At 36.1% G+C, this 22,995-nt stretch overlaps 1 protein-coding gene across 2 annotated transcripts in view; it reads right to left on the bottom strand.

Annotated features, from left to right (window-relative positions):
* Positions 1-22,995, bottom strand: part of LOC144352636 (rho GTPase-activating protein 26-like) — a 140,910-nt gene that overhangs the window by 43,371 nt on the left and 74,544 nt on the right. Inside the window, exons 15-22 of one of the 2 annotated variants that reach the window (XM_085498157.1) lie at positions 22,726-22,788; positions 20,815-20,889; positions 13,458-13,545; positions 6,792-6,956; positions 6,335-6,494; positions 5,698-5,941; positions 5,111-5,239; positions 1,352-1,411 (exon numbers count right to left, since the gene is read on the bottom strand). In XM_085498157.1, coding sequence (XP_085354283.1) covers positions 1,352-1,411; positions 5,111-5,239; positions 5,698-5,941; positions 6,335-6,494; positions 6,792-6,956; positions 13,458-13,545; positions 20,815-20,889; positions 22,726-22,788 — 984 coding nt within the window. The remainder of the gene's footprint in view (positions 1-1,351; positions 1,412-5,110; positions 5,240-5,697; positions 5,942-6,334; positions 6,495-6,791; positions 6,957-13,457; positions 13,546-20,814; positions 20,890-22,725; positions 22,789-22,995) is intronic. The other variant, XM_085498158.1, reaches the window with a different exon arrangement.

The following is a 22,995-nucleotide window of genomic DNA, read 5'->3' as shown; positions in this document are numbered from 1 at the left end:
ATCATGTTCACCAAGTTAGGTAATTAGCTGATCATGGTGTAAAGATGAAAGACAATAACCATTGAACAATGTAACAAGGTAAATTACTAACACACACCAGTCAGTCATCAAGCATTAACTGATGAGTAAAGCATGCAAGAAAAGACAAATTATAGTTACAAAGAAAAACACATCATGGCAGATATGTAGCACTAATGGTAGAGGGCAAACAATTTATCACATTAATCAACTTGAAGGTGACATTGAAACTGATAATTCTTTTAAACAGCAGTGCTTTTTTTCATGAAGACTCAATTTGTGAATGCATGATGTGCATACTAATTAAGGTTAAGGGGGGGGGGGCAATTTCACTATCAACTAGAACTTCTTGATTATTTCCAACCCCAAATTCAAGCAGTTTTCATTTAAATTCAAAAACTTGCAAACATGGCAAAACTTTTAAATCTAAAATTGTAATTACAATATATGATATTATTATACATCTGTCACTGTAAAGCCATAAGTTACAGCATGCCGTAATTTTGCGGTATTGCACTGGGTATTTTCATCTTTTCATATTAGGAAACACTAATTCCAAATATGGAATGATTACACACGTAAGTGTCCTCTAATAATAAAAATAACATAGCAGCCTCCAGAGTTTGCCCGGACCCCATACAAATCTGTTCTAAATGGGAGGAAAATATGTTTAATGATAAGGTTATTATGAGGATTACTGTAAACCATCAACCTCCACTCTGCGTCGGTTGATACGCTCGCTGCACTGTCATCGTGCATACTTTTCAGTATCCTCTTAATAACTTCATAATATTACTGTTAAGTCAAAAAGTATCAGGATGTGTGACCTTATAGGGGTCAGTCATGCAGATAAGTTTAGTCCCAGTTCAAAAAACAAATTATTCACAGCAGGAGCCAGGAGCCATGAAACAGGCACGGGTGCTTTGTTTGCTCTAATTATGGTAAGAACAAATTTGAATATTTAGAAACATTAACTGCTGATTAAACTGTGATTAACTGTATGACAAGATATAACAAATTTATTTATTTTAAATCAGAATCTGTTTGAAGCGCCACGCTAAATGCCTGACTACATTGGATGTATAATGATTAACAATTGACTATCATGCCAGAGATTAAGTTCAGTATTCTGAGGCATACAAATTCTAGACTGATTGATTGGATATTGAGGCAATGAACTTTAAGATTTGAGTGGATTTTAATCCCTGTACATGTACTACATACCCCTGGATTAAATTAATTCACAGGAACCCTACTAGATAGTATTCCTCTACCTCTGTGTGTATAGTGCTACAGATCTGCCAACTATAATAACTTAGTGAGATGGGCTCACCTGCTCTGTGCAAAGAAGGTGAGGACTGGAGTTGCACTATATTAACATCACCTATATACACTGTGAATTAAGGAGGAATTAATTGGAATTTAACAGTTAGAGGCATGCAGAGCAAGTTAACATGCATACAGACATACACTCTGACAGACAGACAAGACTGCGGACATGGCAATTAATAAGAGGAATAGGTTACCATAGAGATGATGCATCAAGGGTAAAGATCTCCTTGCTGGTCACAATCATGAAATAGATTAGAAATGTTAGTAGGAAAAAAATTCCAGTAAGAAAAGGAAGAAATGCAGAGTAAAGTGTTACTTTAATATTCTACTGACCATGGTATTACAAGCAAGCGCATATGATGGGATGGCAATATTTTGTCTTCCATTTCAAACTTTAAAATTCACCCTTTTAAATTATAGTGGATGAAATGACCTTTTTCTGATTTGTATACAAATACTAATTTAGTTAATATAGGTCTTTATATATAACTAGTCGATGGAAAATTAACCGATTTATAACTAAAACTATCACTGAACAGAATAATTATCTGCAATTATTGAATTTTTTAATTATAATTTTTGTTGAAGAACAAAAAATATACCATGCATAGTTATAGCAGCATTACATTATGGGAGGAAGCACATCCAAAATAATATAGAGTTACTGCATACACATTTACATCATGGACAGTTACAGTATGAACATTTACATCATGGACAGTTACATCATGAACATTTAAATTATGACAGTTACAGCATGAACATTTAAATTATGAGTTTCAGTATGAACATTCACATCATGGACAGTTACAGCATAGACATTTACATCATGGACAGTTACAGCATAGACATTTACAGCATGAACAGTTACATCATGAACATTCACATCATGGACAGTTACAGCATAGACATTTACATCATGGACAGTTACAGCATGAACATTTACATCATGGGCAGTTACATCATGAACATTCACATCATGGACAGTTACATCATGAACATTTAAATTATGACAGTTACAGCATGGACATTTACATCATGGACAGTTACAGCATAGACATTTACATCATGGACAGTTACAGCATGAACATTTACATCATGAACAGTTACAGCATAGACATTTACATCATGGACAGTTACAGCATGAACATTTACATCATGGGCAGTTACATCATGAACATTCACATCATGGACAGTTTTATCATGAACATTTAAATTATGACAGTTACAGCATGGACATTTACACCATGGGCAGTTACAGCATGAACATTTACATCATGGACAGTTACAGCATGAACATTTACATCATGGACAGTTACAGCATGAACATTTACATCATGGACAGTTACAACATGAACAGTTACAACATGAACAGTTACATCATGGACAGTTACATCATGAACATTTACATCATGGACAGTTACATCATGAACATTTACATCATGGACAGTTACATCATGAACATTTACATCATGGACAGTTACAACATGAACATTCACATCATGGATAGTTACAGCATGGACAGTTACAGCATGAACATTTACATCATGGACAGTTACAACATGAACATTTACATCATGGACAGTTACATCATGAACATTTAAATTATGACAGTTACAGCATGAACATTTAAATTATGACAGTTACATCATGAACATTCACATCATGGACAGTTACATCATGGACATTTACATCATGGACAGTTACATCATGAACATTCACATCATGGACAGTTACAGCATGAACATTTACATCATGGACAGTTACAGCATGAACATTTACATCATGGACAGTTACAACATAAACATTTACATCATGGACAGTTACAGCATGAACATTTACATCATGGACAGTTACAGCATGAACATTTAAATTATGACAGTTACAACATAAACATTCACATCATGGACAGTTACATCATGAACATTTACATCATGGACAGTTACATCATGAACATTCACATCATGGACAGTTACAGCATGAACATTTACATCATGGACAGTTACAACATAAACATTTACATCATGGACAGTTACAGCATGAACATTTACATCATGGACAGTTACATCATGGACAGTTACAGCATGAACATTTACATCATGGACAGTTACATCATGAACATTTACATCATGGACAGTTACATCATGAACATTTACATCATGGACAGTTACATCATGAACATTTACATCATGGACAGTTACAACATGAACGTTTATACCATGGACAGTTACAGCATGAACATTTACATCATGGACAGTTACAGCATGAACATTTAAATTATGACAGTTACAACATAAACATTCACATCATGGACAGTTACAGCATGAACATTCACATCATGGACAGTTACATCATGAACATTTACATCATGGACAGTTACATCATGAACATTCACATCATGGACAGTTACATCATGAACATTTACATCATGGACAGTTACAACATAGACATTTACATCATGGACAGTTACAGCATGAACATTTACATCATGGACAGTTACAGCATAAACATTTACATCATGGACAGTTACATCATGAACATTCACATCATGGACAGTTACAGCATGAACATTTACATCATGGACAGTTACAACATAAACATTTACATCATGGACAGTTACAGCATGAACATTTACATCATGGACAGTTACAACATAAACATTTACATCATGGACAGTTACAGCATGAACATTTACATCATGGACAGTTACAACATAAACATTTACATCATGGACAGTTACAGCATGAACATTTACATCATGGACAGTTACAACATAAACATTTACATCATGGACATTTACATCATGGACAGTTACATCATGAAAATTTACATCTCATTTCTAGAATAACATCTAGTGTTTTGCTGAGTTGTGATTAAGGGTTATGAACACAGCATAATGGTCTGTCATGAAAGGTAACATATACAACACAAAATTACACACACTATAAATTAATTTGATTTTGTAAGACTCGTATTCTGAGACTTGTATTTGTGAACTTGTATTCGTAAGATGAGAAAAATGGAAAATTTTGTAGCCGAAAATATTTGTGAACCCCACTTTTCTTCATGTTAGATAAAAAGTCAGCCTCTGCGACTTCTGTGAAATTGTGTCTAATCAAAAACTTTCCAAAAATACCAAATTCTGAGGATTAATTAATTTGTTAATGTACAGTATATCACATGGACATAGTAACATGAATACTACAGTTGCAATGGCAACTCGTATAATAACATGAACAGACAAGGACAAAGTGAACTAGACAACGGAAACGTTCACTTGTTAGTATTTACATAATCATGGACGAATTATGGGAATAAAACTGAGCTAAGCTTAAAAATTCATCAGTTGCCAAACGCTTCTGACAAAAACCTGAATCTTGAAATATAACATGTCAGGTCCCATGCAATGTTTACACACAAATTAAATATGTATCGTCCTTTATACAGCAGTGCAAGTAGATGAGTCCCATAAACTATAAACATTATTGATACCTAATTTTAATTACATTGCATGATGCCTACAGCACTTTGAGTAAAGTTTTAAGCTTAGCTGATTTACAAATAATCTTTTTTTCAAAGGAAGCCACACTGGAAAACAAATAAAAAAAATGCTAACTGAGGAATTTGGAATGTAATTTTTTTTTTGGAAAAGGGTGTAAATATAAAACCAAAACAAAAAAATAGCGGAAAACAATGATGCTCCATATTTTCCAGGGAAGCTTACCAAGTCTTTTTAGTGCTGATTTATGTGACTTCTTACCGGCATTGGAATGAGTCTTCTTATTGGCTGACGGGGGCGAGGAAGTCGACGAGTGTGTTGTGGATGAGGACTTTGAGCTGATAGATTCTGAACTACTACTACTGCTGCCAGTAAAATGTGCATCCCCAACTGAAAGAAATGTTATTTATTTGGGTAAGTATAAACACATCACCTGTTGACACCATCTATGGAGGATTTTAACCGACAAGAAATTAAGAGATATAGTTTCTAGGATCATAACAGTTAATCAACATTAGCTTTATTAACCAACAAAGTCTGCTATATTCTTCTTTAATTCCACTATATACTATTAACCTTATTACTCATCCAGATACTGTGTGCTTTTCTGCAATTTTGCAATAAACCTTATGAGCCTTGTTGTCTTATATACTATAACTTTTAATTCATTAACCAATCATATCAGTCGTTGTTTCCCATAATTTTGAGAGATCAGACACCAGTTTGCAAACCTTGACTGATTACTGCCGTTGGCAGAATGATTGAGGATCCGGAATCACCAATTTCAGAATCCCTAAAGCATGCCAACAATGTGTTCAGTTGATACATGGAGAATGGTCAGTACTTACATTCTGATGAGTTATAGACAGCTTTTGGTCGGTGTTTAATTCTATTTACAGTTCTTGGCTGAGATGGCGACGTTGATGAGGTTGACTGATGTTCATGGACAGTTTGTGGTATATTTATTGGTGGTTGAGGAGCTTGTGATTTATGATGCCTTATTGGTGGTAGCGTCACCAACGTAGACGACGATAACGGTACTTTGGTTTTGTTAAAATTATATTCAGCCCCTTCTGGCGCAGTCTTAAACATCTACAAGAGCAATGTTTATAATGTAGATAACTGTGACTGTGGTAATACATATTAACCATATCCTTAAAGTAATGGTTGCAAAATCTTGTTTATTTTATACTAGAACAAAAAATACTGAAGATTATGAATTTGATTATGAGAAACGATACATTTTGAAAAGAATGAGCAATAAAGAAATGTGAAATGTACAGCGACAGTATTTGGTTAAGCTGTTTTAATAGGAAAGTCATGGAAGCGTGTTAAAATCTCAAATGAATAATCCTAAAATTAGGCAATCATTACATATATTTCTGTGCTAGACTGGCAAATCATTTGTAATAGACTCAAAAAGTGATCTACACTAAAACTGTGCCAGTTGTCCAAACTGTTTTGACAGTTTTTACCATAACGTACCTGTTCATAATTAGCTGCAAGAATCTCAATGACGATATTGCAGAATTTAATATCCATAATTGCAGCAACAGTCTCTTCTTCAGGCCTCATTAATGTAGGGCCAAAACACACTCCAAGATTAGCCACAGTCATTAAATTTCTCTCACAATTCGCTGCAACGCTGGTGATTATAAGAATAATCACATTAATATTATCATTTTAACATTCTAATGGCAGTATGTTATATGTAATTCACACTAGAGATTATTAAACTGCTATAAACAGAATTTCTTCACAGCAGCTTATGTTATCAACCATTTCTTTGACATGCTTCAAACGATTTCATTCAAACTTGTTATTGACATCACTCATAGTGGGCTACTGATAAAAGGGATTGCTCGTTCAGAGAAGCAAGTCAGACAGTAGACAAGTGTGTTTCCTTTATACAGAGATGGTACAAATGGATTCAGTTACTTACTTTCTGAGATGACACATGAGTAAATCTAACATTTCAAAGTTGGGTTCAGGTAATTGATGTACGAGAGCATGAATATCATTTATTCGCAGTGTTCTTGATTCTTTCTTGGAAGCTGCCACAAAATCATTATGATATTTGAATGTCATCAATGGTTCTGGTAAATTCCTGTATGAAATTTAAATAATAATATTGAAATATTACAAGTAAATAAAATATTGTAATGTTTGTGAGACACATTGATTCTGGGTGCAAACTCATACAGATAGACATTTATGAAAGTAGAAACACAAATACAAGAAATCAAGTATGATATCACTTCAGACGATACTAATGTTAGTGTCAGGGTTTTTAGTTCTATGCTGTCAGGGTTTTTAGTTCCATGCTGTCAGGGTTTTTAGTTCCATGCTGTCAGGGTTTTTAGTTCTATGCTGTCAGGGTTTTTAGTTCTATTCTGACAGGGTTTTTAGTTCTATGCTGTCAGGGTTTTTAGTTCTATGCTGTCAGGGTTTTTAGTTCTATGCTGACAGGGTTATTAGTTCTATGCTGACAGGGTTTTTAGTTCTATGCTGACTGGGTTTTTAGTTCTATGCTGTCAGGTTTTTTAGTTCTATGCTGTCAGGGTTTTTAGTTCTATGCTGACAGGGTTTTTAGTTCTATGCTGACAGGGTTTTTAGTTCTATGCTGTCAGGGTTTTTAGTTCTATTCTGTCAGGGTTTTTAGTTCTATTCTGTCAGGGTTTTTAGTTCTATGCTGTCAGGGTTTTTAGTTCTATGCTGTCAGGGTTTTTAGTTCTATTCTGTCAGGGTTTTTAGTTCTATGCTGTCAGGGTTTTTAGTTCTATGCTGTCAGGGTTTTTAGTTCTATTCTGTCAGGTTTTTAGTTCTATTCTGTCAGGGTTTTTAGTTCTATGCTGTCAGGGTTTTTAGTTCTATGCTGTCAGGGTTTTTAGTTCTATGCTGTCAGGGTTTTTAGTTCTATTCTGTCAGGGTTTTTAGTTCTATTCTGTCAGGGTTTTTAGTTCTATGCTGTCAGGGTTTTTAGTTCTATGCTGTCAGGGTTTTTAGTTCTATGCTGTCAGGGTTTTTAGTTCTATTCTGTCAGGGTTTTTAGTTCTATTCTGTCAGGGTTTTTAGTTCTATTCTGTCAGGGTTTTTAGTTCTATGCTGTCAGGGTTTTTAGTTCTATGCTGTCAGGGTTTTTAGTTCTATGCTGTCAGGGTTTTTAGTTCTATTCTGTCAGGGTTTTTAGTTCTATTCTGTCAGGGTTTTTAGTTCTATTCTGTCAGGGTTTTTAGTTCTATGCTGTCAGGGTTTTTAGTTCTATGCTGTCAGGGTTTTTAGTTCTATTCTGTCAGGGTTTTTAGTTCTATGCTGTCAGGGTTTTTAGTTCTATGCTGTCAGGGTTTTTAGTTCTATTCTGTCAGGGTTTTTAGTTCTATGCTGTCAGGGTTTTTAGTTCTATGCTGTCAGGGTTTTTAGTTCTATTCTGTCAGGGTTTTTAGTTCTATGCTGTCAGGGTTTTTAGTTCTATGCTGTCAGGGTTTTTAGTTCTATTCTGTCAGGGTTTTTAGTTCTATGCTGTCAGGGTTTTTAGTTCTATTCTGTCAGGGTTTTTAGTTCTATGCTGTCAGGGTTTTTAGTTCTATGCTGTCAGGGTTTTTAGTTCTATGCTGTCAGGGTTTTTAGTTCTATGCTGTCAGGGTTTTTAGTTCTATGCTGTCAGGGTTTTTAGTTCTATTCTGTCAGGGTTTTTAGTTCTATGCTGTCAGGGTTTTTAGTTCTATTCTGTCAGGGTTTTTAGTTCTATGCTGTCAGGGTTTTTAGTTCTATTCTGTCAGGGTTTTTAGTTCTATGCTGTCAGGGTTTTTAGTTCTATGCTGTCAGGGTTTTTAGTTCTATGCTGTCAGGGTTTTTAGTTCTATTCTGTCAGGGTTTTTAGTTCTATTCTGTCAGGGTTTTTAGTTCTATGCTGTCAGGGTTTTTAGTTCTATGCTGTCAGGGTTTTTAGTTCTATGCTGTCAGGGTTTTTAGTTCTATGCTGTCAGGGTTTTTAGTTCTATTCTGTCAGGGTTTTTAGTTCTATGCTGTCAGGGTTTTTAGTTCTATTCTGTCAGGGTTTTTAGTTCTATGCTGACAGGGTTTTTAGTTCTATGCTGTCAGGGTTTTTAGTTCTATTCTGTCAGGGTTTTTAGTTCTATTCTGTCAGGGTTTTTAGTTCTATTCTGTCAGGGTTTTTAGTTCTATGCTGACAGGGTTTTTAGTTCTATGCTGTCAGGGTTTTTAGTTCTATTCTGTCAGGGTTTTTAGTTCTATGCTGTCAGGGTTTTTAGTTCTATGCTGTCAGGGTTTTTAGTTCTATGCTGTCAGGGTTTTTAGTTCTATGCTGTCAGGGTTTTTAGTTCTATTCTGTCAGGGTTTTTAGTTCTATGCTGTCAGGGTTTTTAGTTCTATGCTGTCAGGGTTTTTAGTTCTATGCTGACAGGGTTATTAGTTCTATGCTGACAGGGTTTTTAGTTCTATGCTGACTGGGTTTTTAGTTCTATTCTGTCAGGGTTTTTAGTTCTATGCTGTCAGGGTTTTTAGTTCTATGCTGACAGGGTTTTTAGTTCTATGCTGACAGGGTTTTTAGTTCTATGCTGTCAGGGTTTTTAGTTCTATTCTGTCAGGGTTTTTAGTTCTATTCTGTCAGGGTTTTTAGTTCTATTCTGTCAGGGTTTTTAGTTCTATGCTGACAGGGTTTTTAGTTCTATGCTGTCAGGGTTTTTAGTTCTATTCTGTCAGGGTTTTTAGTTCTATGCTGTCAGGGTTTTTAGTTCTATGCTGTCAGGGTTTTTAGTTCTATGCTGACAGGGTTTTTAGTTCTATGCTGACAGGGTTTTTAGTTCTATGCTGTCAGGGTTTTTAGTTCTATGCTGACAGGGTTTTTAGTTCTATTCTGTCAGGGTTTTTAGTTCTATGCTGACAGGGTTTTTAGTTCTATGCTGTCAGGGTTTTTAGTTCTATGCTGTCAGGTTTTTAGTTCTATGCTGTCAGGGTTTTTAGTTCTATTCTGTCAGGGTTTTTAGTTCTATTCTGTCAGGGTTTTTAGTTCTATGCTGTCAGGTTTTTTAGTTCTATTCTGTCAGGGTTTTTAGTTCTATGCTGTCAGGGTTTTTAGTTCTATGCTGTCAGGTTTTTTAGTTCTATTCTGTCAGGGTTTTTAGTTCTATTCTGTCAGGGTTTTTAGTTCTATGCTGTCAGGGTTTTTAGTTCTATGCTGTCAGGGTTTTTAGTTCTATGCTGTCAGGGTTTTTAGTTCTATGCTGACAGGGTTTTTAGTTCTATGCTGTCAGGGTTTTTAGTTCTATGCTGACAGGGTTTTTAGTTCTATGCTGTCAGGGTTTTTAGTTCTATGCTGTCAGGGTTTTTAGTTCTATTCTGTCAGGGTTTTTAGTTCTATGCTGTCAGGGTTTTTAGTTCTATGCTGTCAGGTTTTTAGTTCTATGCTGTCAGGGTTTTTAGTTCTATGCTGTCAGGTTTTTAGTTCTATTCTGTCAGAGTTTTTAGTTCTATGCTGTCAGGGTTTTTAGTTCTATGCTGTCAGGGTTTTTAGTTCTATGCTGTCAGGTTTTTAGTTCTATTCTGTCAGGGTTTTTAGTTCTATGCTGTCAGGGTTTTTAGTTCTATGCTGTCAGGGTTTTTAGTTCTATGCTGTCAGGTTTTTAGTTCTATTCTGTCAGAGTTTTTAGTTCTATTCTGTCAGAGTTTTTAGTTCTATTCTGTCAGGGTTTTTAGTTCTATTCTGTCAGGGTTTTTAGTTCTATGCTGTCAGGGTTTTTAGTTCTATGCTGTCAGGGTTTTTAGTTCTATGCTGTCAGGGTTTTTAGTTCTATTCTGTCAGGGTTTTTAGTTCTATTCTGTCAGGGTTTTTAGTTCTATTCTGTCAGGGTTTTTAGTTCTATGCTGTCAGGGTTTTTAGTTCTATGCTGTCAGGGTTTTTAGTTCTATTCTGTCAGGGTTTTTAGTTCTATGCTGTCAGGGTTTTTAGTTCTATGCTGTCAGGGTTTTTAGTTCTATGCTGTCAGGGTTTTTAGTTCTATGCTGTCAGGGTTTTTAGTTCTATTCTGTCAGGGTTTTTAGTTCTATGCTGTCAAGGTTTTTAGTTCTATTCTGTCAGGGTTTTTAGTTCTATGCTGTCAGGGTTTTTAGTTCTATGCTGTCAGGGTTTTTAGTTCTATGCTGTCAGGGTTTTTAGTTCTATGCTGTCAGGGTTTTTAGTTCTATTCTGTCAGGGTTTTTAGTTCTATGCTGTCAGGGTTTTTAGTTCTATGCTGTCAGGGTTTTTAGTTCTATGCTGTCAGGGTTTTTAGTTCTATGCTGTCAGGGTTTTTAGTTCTATTCTGTCAGGGTTTTTAGTTCTATGCTGTCAGGGTTTTTAGTTCTATGCTGTCAGGGTTTTTAGTTCTATGCTGTCAGGGTTTTTAGTTCTATGCTGTCAGGGTTTTTAGTTCTATTCTGTCAGGGTTTTTAGTTCTATGCTGTCAGGGTTTTTAGTTCTATGCTGTCAGGGTTTTTAGTTCTATGCTGTCAGGGTTTTTAGTTCTATTCTGTCAGGGTTTTTAGTTCTATTCTGTCAGGGTTTTTAGTTCTATTCTGTCAGGGTTTTTAGTTCTATGCTGTCAGGGTTTTTAGTTCTATGCTGTCAGGGTTTTTAGTTCTATGCTGTCAGGGTTTTTAGTTCTATGCTGTCAGGGTTTTTAGTTCTATTCTGTCAGGGTTTTTAGTTCTATTCTGTCAGGGTTTTTAGTTCTATTCTGTCAGGGTTTTTAGTTCTATTCTGTCAGGGTTTTTAGTTCTATGCTGTCAGGGTTTTTAGTTCTATGCTGTCAGGGTTTTTAGTTCTATTCTGTCAGGGTTTTTAGTTCTATGCTGTCAGGGTTTTTAGTTCTATGCTGTCAGGGTTTTTAGTTCTATGCTGTCAGGGTTTTTAGTTCTATGCTGACAGGGTTATTAGTTCTATGCTGACAGGGTTTTTAGTTCTATGCTGACTGGGTTTTTAGTTCTATGCTGTCAGGTTTTTTAGTTCTATGCTGTCAGGGTTTTTAGTTCTATGCTGTCAGGGTTTTTAGTTCTATGCTGTCAGGGTTTTTAGTTCTATGCTGTCAGGGTTTTTAGTTCTATGCTGTCAGGGTTTTTAGTTCTATGCTGACAGGGTTATTAGTTCTATGCTGACAGGGTTTTTAGTTCTATGCTGTCAGGGTTTTTAGTTCTATTCTGTCAGGGTTTTTAGTTCTATTCTGTCAGGGTTTTTAGTTCTATGCTGTCAGGGTTTTTAGTTCTATGCTGTCAGGGTTTTTAGTTCTATGCTGTCAGGGTTTTTAGTTCTATTCTGTCAGGGTTTTTAGTTCTATGCTGTCAGGGTTTTTAGTTCTATGCTGTCAGGGTTTTTAGTTCTATGCTGTCAGGGTTTTTAGTTCTATGCTGTCAGGGTTTTTAGTTCTATGCTGTCAGGGTTTTTAGTTCTATGCTGTCAGGGTTTTTAGTTCTATGCTGTCAGGGTTTTTAGTTCTATGCTGTCAGGGTTTTTAGTTCTATGCTGTCAGGTTTTTTAGTTCTATTCTGTCAGGGTTTTTAGTTCTATTCTGTCAGAGTTTTTAGTTCTATGCTGTCAGGGTTTTTAGTTCTATGCTGTCAGGGTTTTTAGTTCTATTCTGTCAGGGTTTTTAGTTCTATTCTGTCAGAGTTTTTAGTTCTATGCTGTCAGGGTTTTTAGTTCTATGCTGTCAGGGTTTTTAGTTCTATGCTGTCAGGGTTTTTAGTTCTATTCTGTCAGGGTTTTTAGTTCTATTCTGTCAGAGTTTTTAGTTCTATGCTGTCAGGGTTTTTAGTTCTATGCTGTCAGGGTTTTTAGTTCTATGCTGTCAGGATTTTTAGTTCTATTCTGTCAGGGTTTTTAGTTCTATTCTGTCAGAGTTTTTAGTTCTATGCTGTCAGGGTTTTTAGTTCTATGCTGTCAGGGTTTTTAGTTCTATGCTGTCAGGGTTTTTAGTTCTATGCTGTCAGGGTTTTTAGTTCTATGCTGTCAGGGTTTTTAGTTCTATGCTGTCAGGGTTTTTAGTTCTATTCTGTCAGGGTTTTTAGTTCTATTCTGTCAGGGTTTTTAGTTCTATTCTGTCAGGGTTTTTAGTTCTATTCTGTCAGGGTTTTTAGTTCTATGCTGTCAAGGTTTTTAGTTCTATGCTGACAGGGTTTTTAGTTCTATGCTGTCAAGGTTTTTAGTTCTATGCTGTCAGGGTTTTTAGTTCTATGCTGACAGGGTTTTTAGTTCTATGCTGACAAACAAATGATTTGTATCAACATGTCTAATTTCAATCAACACATTCACTGATGAGTTTTTCAACAATAGGAATATTTAAATGAAGTTATTTGTTCGGGAACCGAGTGAATCAAGTTTAACAGACAATGGTAAATATATAGGAAACTACAAAAATTAAACAGCAAAAAAAAGTGTGCCATATAACCACACCAATTTATTTTTGACCAGAAACATATTTTATGTGCGGTTCAAACATGTAAGGAACTGTAAATGTTGTCATGACGAACATTTTGAATATTTTGTTTTGCTGGGAAACAACAATTAGTAAAACATTCTTGTCTCTTTCAAGAAACTAAAATTAAAAGTTCTCACCTGAAGTAATTCTTGAGTGCGCTTGTAATAGTTTTAATTTCCCATTCAGCCGGGTCTTCTAAATTCACTTTATCAAATTTCCTTTTATCTAAAAATATATGAAATGCAACTTAACAAAGAGTATAGCGTCCTTGGTTGATAGGAAAATCCAATGATAATTTTCCCTGTAAGACACTGATTACCCCTTGGTATATGCGTGCAAATATCATGTTTAGACACAGAGCTAGAGCCAGTTAATCGGAGATACTATTACCCAACTGAACTATATATTTCATTGTACACAAATTGTTTACTAAATTCAAAGTGTGAAGGCGATATTGTAACCTTTTAACGTATGCTGCTTGTATAGGTAAGTAAATTTGTTATTCAATTCTTCCACATTACATCCATTTTGATCTTGTTTTATACAGATATATACCACGTTTGAAAACATGTGTGGCAGTATAACAATGATTTTTTTAATGCATTTAATGATAATCAAAAATTAAAGACGACTTTAATTAGTCACATGTAATATAATGGGTCAAAATCATACGTGCATTTGGTCACAGTAACAACATTCAGTTGTCTGTCAATGTGCTATTTTTTTGAGGAAATTGGCAAAATAGTTTCAATAACTGTGATATGAAAATAAATCCATTGAGCAAAGCAATATATTTTATCTTCAAAAATTTGATATAACTCGGAAGTACCCCATTAGTTGTGGTATATCATCGTTATGCTCTGTGTCACCACAAACGTGTTTGAGATATGGCATATATATGAAAGTAGTATTTAATACATGTTAAATGTAGTCCATGTATCTTGTTCAGGTATTGAATAATCCTAATATGGAAACAAATTAAAACTACATCACGTATGGCATCATCATTTGTCCCTACTATGCCGAGAAGCAACAATTTTTTTTGGCTTTATATCATGATATAAGAAACAAGCAGCCTGTCGGCTGAGATAGCTCCGCTGTTAGCAATGGACATTTCAATTAAAGAACTGAAGATATCATTAGAAAATGAACAAATCTGAGAGAGGTCCACATGTAGTACCTATATGTATAATATATCAAAGCAATTGGACTTGCGGTTTTCAACAAGAAGTCAAAAATATCACTTTTTACCAAAAATGACAAAAATATTCACCAAAATTAGAGAATTAAAGATATCATTACAAAATGAACAAATCTGAAAGAGGTCCACATGTAGTACCTATATATGTAATATACACCAAGTATCAAAGCATTCAGGCTTGTAGTTTTCAAGAAGAAGTCGAAAAAGTAAAACATTGACACGTATGACGACGACGGACAATCACTCATATGATAAGCTCCGCTCGACAAAGTCGACAGCAGAGCTAAAAATGAACAAATCTGAGAGAGGTCCACATGTAGTACCTATATATGTAATATCAAAGCAATTGCACTTGCGGTTTTTAACAAGAAGTCGAAAATATCACTTTTTACCAAAAATTACAAAAATATTCACAAAAATTAGAGAATTGAAGATATCAACATGAAATGAACAAACCTAAGAGAGGTCTACCCAAGGTACATATACACCAAGTATCAAAGCATTCAGGCTTGTAATTTTCAAGAAGAAGTCGAAAAAGTTAAACATTGACACGGACGACGACGACGGACAATCACTCATATGATAAGCTTTGCTCGACAAAGTCGACAGCGGAGCTAAAAATCTCTTCTGGTTAGTGACTGGTCTAAGTGTATAATTTGCCAGGCTTCGAAAACCTGAACAGCTTAGGACTGCAACTCCGGCAGGACTAAAGTCTTTTCATTGTGCATATCTTGCTATCAGAGATTAGTCTTTGGATATTGATTCATTATTGAGATTGCCACAAGTACATTATCATGCACGATGTCACCAGTCTTACTGCAGCAAAACCAACATAAAGCCATTTATGCATCAAGGAAGAAGTTCCAGTCCATGTCCAATGGCAGAACCTAACACATCCATGGACTCCAGTCAGTGTGCAAGCTTGTTGCTTTAAGAGTTTCATCGTAAAACGAAACCCAGAGACTAAATTGACACAACTATTTTGGTACAAACATCTTGTTTCAACAACAGCCTGACCCAAGTAAACCTGAATTGGTCTACAGCAATAAAGTATCGCTCGAAGATGTCATAAACATTGCTGCCAAATTCCATTCAGAGTTACAACATGAAGATGAGACTTCTGTGAGCACTTCCATGATGAGTGATATTGATATGATTTCAACCACATCTACACTTTTCCATGCATCACAGATAATTCGCAAAGAAGTGTGAGGGGTTGGAGATTAATCCAGTAGATAGTTCCACAATCACGTTAGAACAATCAGTTAACATGATTCCACATAATGTGTATAGATTTTTGCATTGGATCTTCAAAGGGAATGATGGTGATGAACCTATAGATGAGCACTGTCCCTTGAGAACATCCAACAACAGGAATCTACACAGATAGATATTATCAGTTGGTCAGGACATGATCCATATAGTGTCCAGAGGTGCAAAACGTACCCCTACACATGTTGGGCTCGCAATGTCCATGCGACATATGACAGGATCAAAGCAGGTAGTATCAATGGTACACAAGCTAGCACACTGTGTCAGTTATGAAGACCTGGAGAGAATTGACACTGCTATTGCAATGGATCAACAGAGGAAAGCAGCTGCAGATGGTGTCATAATTCCATCAAATATACAGCATGGAGATTTTGTTCAGTTTGCTGTAGACAATTATGATATCAATGAAGAAACATTAGATGGGAAACACACAACCCATGCCACAACTATGGTAGTGTATGAGCGCCAGAATCCAGTAATTACGGAAGGCTTTTTTGGAATAGTACTAACTGAGATGCAGGGGAAAATAGTACCACCGAGACAACGAGCACTTAATAACCCAACAATTTGTCACACAATCCTACAGTACAATTGTCAAATCTTCTTGGAAAAGTAGACAGTAAATGGTTTTCTGATATTGAATCATGTGAGCAAGCTGCTAACATTGATTTACAATGGCTTATTGTTAGGTGTTATCCTATAAAGCTATTTGAAGTTGAATTTGAAAGGCTTACTACCCAGCAAATCCCTGGATGGACAGCTTACAATGCAATGATTTCCTCTACAGTACCAAAAGTAACATCAATTGGGTACTGTCCAATACTCCCAGCATCACCTACTGAATGGAGCACTGTGTATACAGTGATGACAAATGTGTGCCCAATGCTTCCAGCATCACCTACTGAATGGAGCACTGTGTATACAGTGATGACAAATGTGTGCCCAATGCTTCCAGCATCACCTACTGAATGGAGCACTGTGTATACAGTGATGACAAATGTGTGCCCAATGCTTCCAGCATCACCTACTGAATGGAGCACTGTGTATACAGTGATGACAAATGTGTGCCCAATGCTTCCAGCATCACCTACTGAATGGAGCACTGTGTATACAGTGATGACAAATGTGTGCCCAATGCTTCCAGCATCACCTACTGAATGGAGCACTGTGTATACAGTGATGACAAATGTGTGCCCAATGCTTCCAGCATCACCTACTGAATGGAGCACTGTGTATACAGTGATGACAAATGTGTGCAAGATGTCTATGATACTTGGGCAAGATTACAGTGTCCTGACATTCAACGAGGCTATATACTGTAAAGCCAAAGAAATTCAGTGGAGGTGTACTGAAGAGTTTAACAAAACAGTATTGAGAATGGGTGGTTTCCACATAGCACATTCCTGGCAGTGATTAGAAAGAAATATGCTGACAGTGGTATTGAAGACATACTTATAGAATCACAGGCAAAACTTACAATCGTGGAGTAAGAGCTCACAAACTGGTAATGGAGGCCCTGTTCAGACTAAGGTAGCAGGCATTTTGTAAGTGGATACAAGGCAATGAGATAGATTGTGATGTTGACTTCATCAATGACAAACTTCAATGTCAGTGTGAGTGTCAGTCTGCTGTTTTGAATGATAACATACATGTACCTAGTCTGGAAGTAGCACTTTCTCAGTTAAGTGACGCCATCAATATTGTGCATGATGCACACAGATTCTGCGTTACAAGTGCATCATCACAAACATTCACTTTCTGGAATGATTACATCGAAATGGTTAATATCCTATTGCGATTTATAAGATCTGAACGAGCAAGCTACCACTATTCTTTGCCTTTGACCGTACCAACTATGCCCGATGGGTGTCAGTGTATATAAGTGACATGAAGCTTCTACCAGATTGTTCCCCCGAAGTACATGCACAATAAGTTTAATGAAGTCTGAACAGATATGGCACTCGAACAAACAGTAAACCGTGATAGTAAGGTAAAAGGTGAGATTGTTGGGTTTACTTTACGACCAGGAGCCCTTGCTAGATGGTTTATCACTGCTCATGAACGCACATCTATTACAACCTCTATGAAAGTGATGTGTGTTATGTTGGAGAAACACATGCAAAGCACAAAGTAGCTACTCCAGGCCGCATACAGCGTGATGAAGGAGATGTCAATAAGATAAAGAAAGTTGGTGGAGAGCAGACAGTGGCCATCAATGCAGATAGAGAGTTGTTTAGTTGGCTTGTAGTGGCTGCTCAAACAAGAGAAATTTATCTCAAAGATGTTTTCAAACATGAGCTGTCCACAGTTCCATATGCATTGGCCCATTGGTTCTCTGCTAAAAACAGCAAAAAGTAAGCTACTGCCTGAATTAGAGAAAGAAGCGGAATCACAACACCAATTGCCAGCATCCAACATTCCAACAGCATGGATGATAGACGGCATGGCTATTCTGCAGATGGTTAAACAAGGAGGTGCATCCTGCTTCGGGAAACTTGCTGAGGTGCTTTTCAAAATAGTTCACCAACCTCTACAGAGATATGAATGCTGTAGATATTGTTTTCGATAGATACGATGCAAAAGATTCCATCAAGGCTTTCGAGAGAGCCCGAAGGCAATCCTCACAGAGCTATGAAGTTAAAATCCATGGCCCTAACACACCGATACCAACACAGTGGAGTAAGTATATTGGTAATCCTCACAGAGCTATGAAGTTAAAATCCATGGCCCTAACACACCGATACCAACACAGTGGAGTAAGTATATTGGTAATCCTCACAGAGCTATGAAGTTAAAATCCATAGCCCTAATACACCGATACCAACACAGTGGAGTAAGTATATTGGTAATCCTCACAGAGCTATGAAGTTAAAATCCATGGCCCTAACACACCGATACCAACACAGTGGAGTAAGTATATTGGTAATCCTCACAGAGCTATGAAGTTAAAATCCATGGCCCTAACACACCGATACCAACACAGTGGAGTAAGTATATTGGTAATCCTCACAGAGCTATGAAGTTAAAATCCATAGCCCTAATACACCGATACCAACACAGTGGAGTAAGTATATTGGTAATCCTCACAGAGCTATGAAGTTAAAATCCATAGCCCTAATACACCGATACCAACACAGTGGAGTAAGTATATTGGTAATCCTCACAGAGCTATGAAGTTAAAATCCATGGCCCTAACACACCGATACCAACACAGTGGAGTAAGTATATTGGTAATCCTCACAGAGCTATGAAGTTAAAATCCATGGCCCTAACACACCGATACCAACACAGTGGAGTAAGTATATTGGTAATCCTCACAGAGCTATGAAGTTAAAATCCATAGCCCTAATACACCGATACCAACACAGTGGAGTAAGTATATTGGTAATCCTCACAGAGCTATGAAGTTAAAATCCATAGCCCTAATACACCGATACCAACACAGTGGAGTAAGTATATTGGTAATCCTCACAGAGCTATGAAGTTAAAATCCATGGCCCTAACACACCGATACCAACACAGTGGAGTAAGTATATTGGTAATCCTAGAAATAAAGAACAACTGGTAGACTTCTTATCAGAATCATGGTGCAAAATGACACAATTGTTACTTGAACCAGATGAGAAAATTCTAGTTGCAGGAGGGTTCAAGGATGGTCTCATTGCTCGCATGGCATCTACTGGTGGAGTTCTTGATGTCGCAGATCTGTTCTCATCACATGAAGAAGCAGATACCAGGCTTTTACTTCATGTTGCACATGCTTCAGAAGAATACCCTTGAGTCGTGCTGTGGTCTCCAGATACTGATGTTGCAGTGCTCTGTGTATACTTCAATCACTCTATGGAATCTGTCCAAGAACTATGGTTCCATACTGATGTGAATGATAAATCTTGATTCATACCCACCCATTCCATATCTGATGCACTAGGTCAACAATTGTGTTGCCAGCAGTACACACATTAACTGGATGTGATTCCACCAGCAGTCCTACAAGGGCTGGCAAACTTGGAAGCTTGTCAGGAATAACCCAGACAAGTTTGGAAGCCTTATGGACTTTGGCACACATGTTGATATACCTCTGATAGAACTGACATCAATAGAACTTCTGATAACCATTATCTATGATGTGACAGCTGACTCGGCGGATGTGAATGTTGTGCGGCATAAACTTTTCTGTCACAGACAAGGAAAGAATGAAGCCTTTCCACCAGCATCTGATAGTTTAGAGCAGCATTCCAAACGTGCAAACTACCAAACTTATATATGGAAGCAAGCATTGGAGGCTCAGCCAGTCATTCACTCCCCTATTGGTAATGGATGGCATTACAGTGGCGATGGTCACATATTTCCGACACTAATGACACAGTCACCTGCCCCTGAAGCTCTTCTAGAACTCATTACATGTGGGTGCAAGAAAGCAAAGAGTGAACGAAACTGCAGTTGTGCGAGACAAAGCATGGCATGCACAGATGCCAGTATATGTATGAGTGGTGATGATTGTAATAATCCACATAAAGTCGCTATTAGTGTTCTCCCAGAAGAATCGGATACAGCGGACGACTCTGATATGGATATGGACATATAAAATACTTGTGATATTAGCTGTGATAATAATGCCATTATTATTGTATAGCTGTATAGTGTGTGTGTTATCATTTAGAATTAGAATATATCTTGTACATGAGTCATATGTATTTCCATATTCAAACCAAACAATTTTCGTTATTTTATGGTGAAATTTAGAGTTTGTTAAAAATCATTTTTAACAGTGCTCAACAACCCTCGCAATCTACACCTTGCTACCACTTTTTAGGGACACATTCCCCCCAAATAAGTTGCCAAAAGACACTTCTATGAAAAAAACATGGTTGTTGCTTTTCACAAGGGGGGGTGCTACGTCTGTGAAAATTTTCACCTTGGGCCCCCAGACTACTACGATTTTTAGGAACATGCAATCTAGTCTTCGCAAATATTAATTAAACAAAATCAACCTGAGAAAATTGAGCAAATAAATAACTTACCTAGGCACAAATTAGTTAATTTATTGACTTTAGAGTTGACACCGACTATTCTGTACAATCCCTGCTCATTCATACCTAGAAAACAAAACATTACCGGATTTAACAAATTTGTGCTTTTAGTTTTTTTGAGATCAATCTACAGTTAATCTCTGAAATTAGCTGTATCCATAACAACGTCATAACATCTGAAATATTCAAACAATTATTTGAAAATTAGATTTTGACAAAATTAATTTTTTCACCACCAGTGTCCTCTATTCATCACAAAATAGTGCTGTTTATAGTCTGCACTTTTCTTCAGAAGATTGGAACAAAAAAAGTCAAATTTTTTGAGTAAAAACTGAAAATTGATTCAAATATTGCCTGTTGGCTCCAAAATTAGGGTTCATTTCCAGAAAAAAAGGACAGACAAATTTGGATGAGAAAGTCTGGTGGTGAAAAGGTCAACACATGATACACACAGAAATCAAAAAAATCTTAGAAAGAACTCCTGTGTGCTGAGATTATTAGAGACACAGTAAAAATTAATTCAAAATTACTTGTACTTGAGATATTGATGGAAAAGCTGAAAACTAATTATGCAAATCAGAAAATTAAAATGAACAAAGTGTAAAACTAATAAGGTCTGCGCAATGTAACAGACCATCTATGTACCAAGTTTCATTGAAATGTGATCAGAACTAAACAATTATGAATTATTATGCTAATTAGGGAATTTATATGAACACATTTTAACCCAAAACTGATCATATTTGTACATTGTCTTATGTACAAAGTTTCACTGAAATGTAATATCAGTGTGAAAGTTGAAAATGTATTAATTATGCAAATTAGGTAATTAATATGCGAAAATATATACCAACAACTAATTGGCTCTCTACATAGTTTAGATTCATTTAAAGTACTATTAGTACTCGAGATATTAGTGAAAAAGCTGAAAATTAAATAATTATGCAAATAAGTTAATTAATATGCACAATTATTTACCCCAAAACTAATTAGATCTCTGCATAGTCCTAGAGGATCTATGTACCAAGTTTCATTGAAATATGTTGATTAGTACTTGAGATATATGGAAAATCCGAAATTTTATTAATTATGCAAATTAGGTAATTAATATGTACTGCTATTACCCTAAAAACTACTAGGTCTGTGCAGTGTCCTATGACATCTAGGTACCAAGTTTCATTGAAATGTAATGATTAGTAGTTGAGATATCAGTGGAAAAGCCGAAATTTTATGCAAATTAGGTAATTAATATGCACATATTTTCACCCAAAACTAGTTCAGAGCATCTATGAATGAGTTGTTCTTTAGATATCAGTGGAGCAGTCATGGAACAGCTAAACATTAACTTAGTATCATGCAAATTGGGTAATTATTATGCACGGGTTTTTACCAAAACCTAATCAAATCTGCGCATATGTTCAGAGCATCTAGGTTCTAAGTTTAATCAAAATCCAATAAGTGGTTCTTTAGATATCAGTGGAACAATCATGGAACAGCTAAAAATTAGCTAATTATCATGCAAATTAGGTAATTAATATTCATAGATTTTTACCAAAAACTAATCAAATCTGCGCATAGGTTCAGAGCATCTAGGTTCTAAGTTTAATCAAAATCCAATAAGTGGTTGTTTAGATATCAGTGGAACAGTCATGGAACAGCTAAAAATGAGCTAATTATCATGCAAATTAGGTAATTAATATGCATGGATTTTTACTTAAACCTAATCAAATCTGTGCATTGGCCCAGAGCATCTATGCACCAAGTTTCATCAAAAACCGAAGTATGGTTCTTGAGATATCAGTGGAACACACACACACCCACACACACTAAAGGCAAAGACTCCCATTGTGTGCTTCTCACACGGGAGTCAAAAACTAGTGTACAAGACATGGCTGTACTTACCTCTATTTTCTATAGCTTCTATACATCTCTTGATAAAAGTAGCTCCAATATCATTTAATAAATCTGTAATTATAATAAACAATAGCAATTGACCATCCCTGGAATATACAAGCTAACATCTCAATATGGATAAATATATTCAGCAAACTATTCCCAACAAGCTTAAATATGAATGCAACTGAAGAATTTTTGAAAGTTACTGAAACTTTGTCAAGTTATTCCTTGGGGCCGGTAATCTAAAAGTCCAAACTCAGACTTGAAGTAACCAAA

This window comes from Saccoglossus kowalevskii, chromosome 4, assembly GCF_978046115.1.
Source record: "Saccoglossus kowalevskii chromosome 4, keSacKowa6.1, whole genome shotgun sequence".
NCBI lineage: Eukaryota > Metazoa > Hemichordata > Enteropneusta > Harrimaniidae > Saccoglossus > Saccoglossus kowalevskii.
Note: the sequence above shows the minus strand (reverse complement) of the source record. Positions and strands in the feature narration are given on the sequence as shown.